This window comes from Frankliniella occidentalis, unplaced genomic scaffold, assembly GCF_000697945.3.
Source record: "Frankliniella occidentalis isolate FOCC.00 unplaced genomic scaffold, Focc_3.1 Scaffold20, whole genome shotgun sequence".
NCBI classification, from domain to species: domain Eukaryota; kingdom Metazoa; phylum Arthropoda; class Insecta; order Thysanoptera; family Thripidae; genus Frankliniella; species Frankliniella occidentalis.
The window spans coordinates 1,477,938-1,483,541 of record NW_026267150.1 but is presented as its reverse complement, the minus strand read 5'-3'; the positions used below and the strand labels follow the sequence as shown (position 1 = coordinate 1,483,541).

The window sequence follows — 5,604 nt, the reverse complement described above, 5'->3', positions numbered from 1 at the left end:
GTCGTCTTCATTAAGGGCAGAGTCGCAGATGAATAACGAGACACGAAAATGTGTAAGGGCGTTAAGTTATAGTGGAGGGAAGCAAGGCAACGGCTTTCCTCTGGATCAGTACACTGTGAAAAGCAGTTGTAGGTTTTACAGAATCATTTTCCCTGATGTGTATCGTAAATTACAATTCAAAATTGTAAAATTACAAGCACTTCCTATCGACTTGGAACTAGCAAGAATCGGCACTCGTAAGTTGACAACATCAAAATTGCAAAAATAAATGTTGTAAATTTACGAGGATATCTTTCACAGTGTCTGGAGCAAGTCCGTACCTAGATTGGACCGGGGCTGAAATGTTCCGTGCGCCCGTCCTTGTCTCGCCTCCCTCTCGCGCCGTGTGTGAGAGGGAGTGGCGGGTGCAACCTTGGCGTGACGCACCCTGTGCCGTAACCCTTCCTCTGCGCCAGGCCAGGCCCTATAGTATGCCACGCTCCAGAACGCATGCGGGATGCGCCTCTCCTCTGCGCGCGGCGCCTAGAGACACTGGCACTGCAGCGGCAGGCAGCAGAGCCCTGCACCGGGCGCGGATCGGACTTGGCGCCTCCAAAACGACAGAGAGTGAGAGGGATCAATGGCCGAGCATCCCACTCCGCTTGCATCCGCTTTCGGACGCCAAGAAGCCTATGGGCAGGAGCGGTGCAGGCAGGGCTCTACTTGGCATGCGAGCGCGCGAACTAATGCATCGCCTTTCTTTTGTGCGCTCTCGTGAGGAAACTTTTTCGATGCACCCTGTTGTACTCTGCCTGTTGCTGCTTTTAACACGCTTAGGGTACGTGTGGAGACGCGGTGGCCATGCGCACTGCTGGGAAATGCTAGCCCTCGATTTTGTTCTGGAACTCATCTCGCGACTTGGTGCATCATCACGAAGAGTTTAGTCAGGAGAGAGGATGATGATGATTTTCATGTCTCATTGTCTTCCCCCGCACTGTGTCTCGCTGTGTGTGGAGGACCTGGATACACCCATTTCTTTTTAAAAATTGGGCTGGCCTGAAAACATAAGTGCATTAGTATTAGTAATGAAGGATGAGGGGTGCAGTATGTTTGCACGTTGTGCCGCGTACCGAAGTAAACCTCCTGCTTTCCGTCTTGCAGGTCGGCTGTCAGGGCCGAGGCTGCCGAGGCAGGGCCATGCCGCTCCCCTGCCAGGCCTGCGGGGCGGAGCGGCCGCGGGAGGATGGGTGTCCGCAGTGCCGCGGCGAGCGCGACTCGGACTCTGACTCTGACGCCGGCCTAGACTGCCTGCCAGTCGAGTGCAAGATCGAGTCCGTGTCCGAGGCTGAGGACGTGGCCGAGGATGAGGCCAAGGACGGGGCCGCAGACGGGGCCGCTTGCGGGGTCGACGATGTGGCCGAGCATGCGGCTGAAGTCGGGGCAGGGCCGTCCAGTGGCGTAGGGGCCAGCTCGTCAGGGAAGAAGCTCATCGAGTGCGGTGTCTGCCACAGGAGGTTCTCCCACACGAGCTACCTCTACTCGCATCTGAAAACCCACACAAAGGAAGAGATTGGGGCGTTAGATCTTTCGACTACCCGAGCGCTATCGTCGGTCAAGGAATACCAGTGCCCCGAGTGCTACAAGGCATTCTCTAAATCTGACTCCTTAAAAAAGCACATGCGGAGGCACTCGGGAGAGAAGCCTTTCGAATGCCCCGAGTGTCACCAAAAATTTACCCAAGGCAGCTCAATGAGGATGCACCTCAGAATAACTCACTCAAAGGTGACTAAGACTTACGAGTGCACCGAGTGTGACAAGTCGTTTCCCAAGTCAGACTCCCTCAAGAAGCACATGCGGACTCACACGGGCGAGAAGCCATTCGAGTGCTCCGTTTGCTCTAGGAAATTTTCGATTTATGCGTCTCTTCGACGCCATGTTCAATATCACACTGGAGATAAGCCTTTTGAGTGTGAAATTTGCCACAAAAAGTTTGCCACAAGCTCGTACCTGAAAACCCATTCGGAATGCCACTCAGGGGAAAGACATGAGTGCGAAGAGTGTCACAAAACTTTCAGTTTGAAGGCTTCCTTGATTGTCCATCGTCTTAGACATACTGGGGGAAGGCCATTTAAGTGCACGTTGTGTCCAAAAACGTTTCTTCGAAAGAGCGATTTGAATATTCATATGAAAACTAGTAAAAGTCATAAAAGTGCGCCAGAGGACACTGCACTACCAGACTGAAAAAATCGTAGTAAGATGTCATCTGTACTCAAAGCGCAGTGTGCTTTGACTTCAATAAATTATTAAGTTGGTAGCGTTTTAGTCCGAGTGGTTTCCACTCCTGTATAGGTACACACATGTAACGACTTGCAATCTAAGTTCAGGCTTTACTATCTTGGACCAAATTTGTTATTAAAGTCTTAGTTTAGAATGTGGGATGTTTAACATATGTACAAGTATTGTGCGCACTAGTTTAGTGACAAAGTTGTCAAATTTGTCAGTGTCACAAAATGGAAATAAAACAGAAGTCCTGTCGTAAATTTCAATAATTACTTGTTCTCTTTGCAAAATCTAAATTGATAATAAGTTTTCGGTAATTTCCTAAAAATTGTGAGGAGCAAGAAGAAGAACATTTCTGATTATTCTGGAAGCGCTTTTTCGCCATTTTGTAAATGATTTGTAACGAGAATACTTACTCCCCACATTGTAAGAGTCAAATAGAATTTAATTTTTATGGGGCAGCATGTACGTATCATGTGTGTCCAACACTTAATGTGCTTGAAAAAAATGTACGAGCTGTGTTTGTTTGAGACTTTGAAGTACCTGTAAGTGCTTTCGACTTGTGCACAGTTAAGCTTGGAAAACACGGTAAAAAGAAGGTCTTGGAATCCAAGTAGATTCCTTAAAAATTGTCTTGAAAACCAAGTAGATTGCTTGAAATACAAGATGTCAATTTTACCGTGAAGAGGACGGGCTGTCTTGCTTAACAAGTGTGAAAGGAAAGAAACGCACCCAGTCGTTGCCCTTAATTTAACAACGTGTAGACATTTTTGCGGCTCTCCTATTGGGGCGCTCAGTCTCACAATATTTGCCTTGCCACATTCCATAAATAACGTAGTCTGTATTAGTCAATACGTTTACGCTAGTTGTGATAAACATTTTCCGTAAGTTGCAAGTAATACACACAATTCTGGACGTAATTTCTACATGGTCAAATCCCAATTTGTTGCATTGTATGTGTACTTTTAAGGTATTGTACCGTAAGTGAGGGCTACGAAAAAAACTGCAGTATGCGATACGGGCTTGCCCACTTGCTCCACGCGGAAGGGAAGGTTGGGGTAGGAAAATTCGCAACATTGCTGTGTCGTAGCCATGACTCACGGTACAGTTTATAGGATATTTTTGTACCAGTTTTCTACAAATAAGTTGATGCTCACGTGATACGTTGACTTCCGTGCTGTTATGTGTAATAAAGTGTCATGAAAAATGTCAACCCCAACTGAAAAGTCTTGTTTTGAAACCTCTTAAAGCTTGACATAAATTTTGCATGTTCTATATGAGTACATTTCCTTGTAATTTGTAGAAATTCGGAAGATAGGAAGATCGTTGCCTGTGCTGGTCGGCGGACGCGCCGTGCTAGGGCGTGTTCGGGTGGGGATCTGTGTGTGTACACCGTTAGGTATTCTCGTTTAAACGTCGTAAAACGTTAATAGGGGCGGCAGAGGACGAAGGCACGCGGCGGACCAGGGCCAGGGAGGCTGTCCAGCAAGGCAGAGAAGAGCGTCTGAAAAGTGCAATTAAACGTGCGTGCGATGCGAGCGTTGGCCAGTTAGCCTCGCCCCCGTGTCGCGCGCCTTCAGTCGTCTCTCAATTTGCCTGTGAGCCGATGCCGCCGCTGCAATGGGAGTTGCTCGGAGGAAGCAGGTTGAGAAACTAGTTCTGTGGGTTTGCTGTGCGTGTGTGAATCGTTCAAAATCGGATCGAATCTGCTCTGATACAATTCGGTGACGAATTTTAATAGATTCGGTATCAAAGCAATCAGAATCGTGAATCAGGTGTGGTTCGTCACCAAATTCTGCTGGAAAGTGCGTCCGTCATTCACCGTTACGAACCTCAGTTCAGCCACTGCAAGCTCTCTTAGCGCCTGGTGGTAGGCAATATCTCGCCTGAAGTGCATGCGTGTACTGCGGCGTGGCCTACCCTGCGTCTCGCAGGCGCCTAGCCTCCGCAATTTTGAAGGAACTGCCACGTAGGTCGACCCTCCGTTCTTACCAATAAGGTTTCGCTCTTAACTTTTATAGTAACGTCGTGGCTAGCTGCCTGGAAATGACAAGGCCAATCCACAAACACAAGTGTGCGACGTTCGAACACTTAGAAGCGAGGGGGGGATCACTTCGAAAAATCATTGTACAACCCCCAAAAAAAGTCACAAAAAAGTCACAAAAAAGTCACAAAAAAGTCAAAAAAAAAAGTCACTTTCCGTAAAATCATTGTACACATTTCGCATGACTGACCACCCCTTTGCTGAGAAGTGCGTTCTGCGTTCCCCACACAAAACAGTGGCGACACTGTTATATGCACAGAAAACTGCGTGAATAATCCAGTAAAAAGCGTTTACTCGTGCGATGCAGAAGATTATGTGTGACATGGCTGCTGGCAGACTTTAACGTGTGGCGTTTTGGCATGCACTCTTCAGTTTTTGAATGTCACACACTTATGTTTTTAGAGTAGTTAGCTACAGCCGTTGAGAACTTAAACGTCCGAAATGCTTAACAGTGCTCCATTACGCGCGAGGTGTGTAGCGTGGCGCCCACGGCCCGCCTAAAATTGGTTTTTAATCTTCAAAGGTACGGAGAAGTGTGGGGTCTCGAGGGCACGTCACGGCACCACGTAACCCGTTGAGAAAAAGGTCTTCGGGAAGGCGAAGTAATTGTTATTCAATAATAACAGTAACGCGTGGTGATGAATGAGAGCAGTGCGGTAACCGCACACACTTGTCCACCACGGGCGTCGCTACGGCGAGGGACTTTCCTCCATTCATCATTCGATCCGGAGCGGCGGTGACCTTGCGCGGCTGAAAGTGCAAGGGCGCCTGTGCGTCGACGACAACGTCTGCGGCGATGGGCGGCGACGCACAACAACTCAAGTTTACTAATCGCCTTGAAACGCTCCCTTGGACGCCGGTCGGTCGGTCCCGCGGCTGAGCTTGACGGCTGAGCTGAGCCTCAACGCCGCCTCGCTGGCCGCGCGCCCACTGCACCGGCCGCGTGCTCTCTGTCGCACTGGAGGGAAGACCGGCGGCCGGGGCGTCGTCAAACAAGGAAACGAGCGTGTGTTCATTACCTCTCTCTGGCGCGAGCACGGCCCGAGCGAGAGCGAGTGAACGGCTGTTGGGTAACACACCTCTCACCTCACGCCTCGCAAGCGACACATACGTGCCCGTAATAAGACGAATAAACCGTGAAAACGACGGCGCCGTCATAACACGTGAATATTCAGATTTCCCGCCCGTTCACTCGTCCAGTCTCCTCCGCTGGTCCTCTCGCTCGTGCCTGTACCGCCCCTTGTAACTACACGCCCTTCCCTCCCTCGTAATGTGCACCACATTGTTAAAAAGATACATTT

At 49.3% G+C, this 5,604-nt stretch overlaps 1 protein-coding gene across 1 annotated transcript; it reads left to right on the top strand.

The window, feature by feature from the left end:
• The first annotated feature begins 1,176 nt into the window (after nt 1-1,176).
• LOC127748601 (gastrula zinc finger protein XlCGF17.1-like) lies at nt 1,177-2,220 on the top strand. The gene has a single exon (XM_052264649.1). The coding sequence runs from the start codon at nt 1,177-1,179 to the stop codon at nt 2,218-2,220; it is 1,044 nt and encodes a 347-aa protein (XP_052120609.1).
• The last annotated feature ends 3,384 nt before the right edge of the window (nt 2,221-5,604 follow it).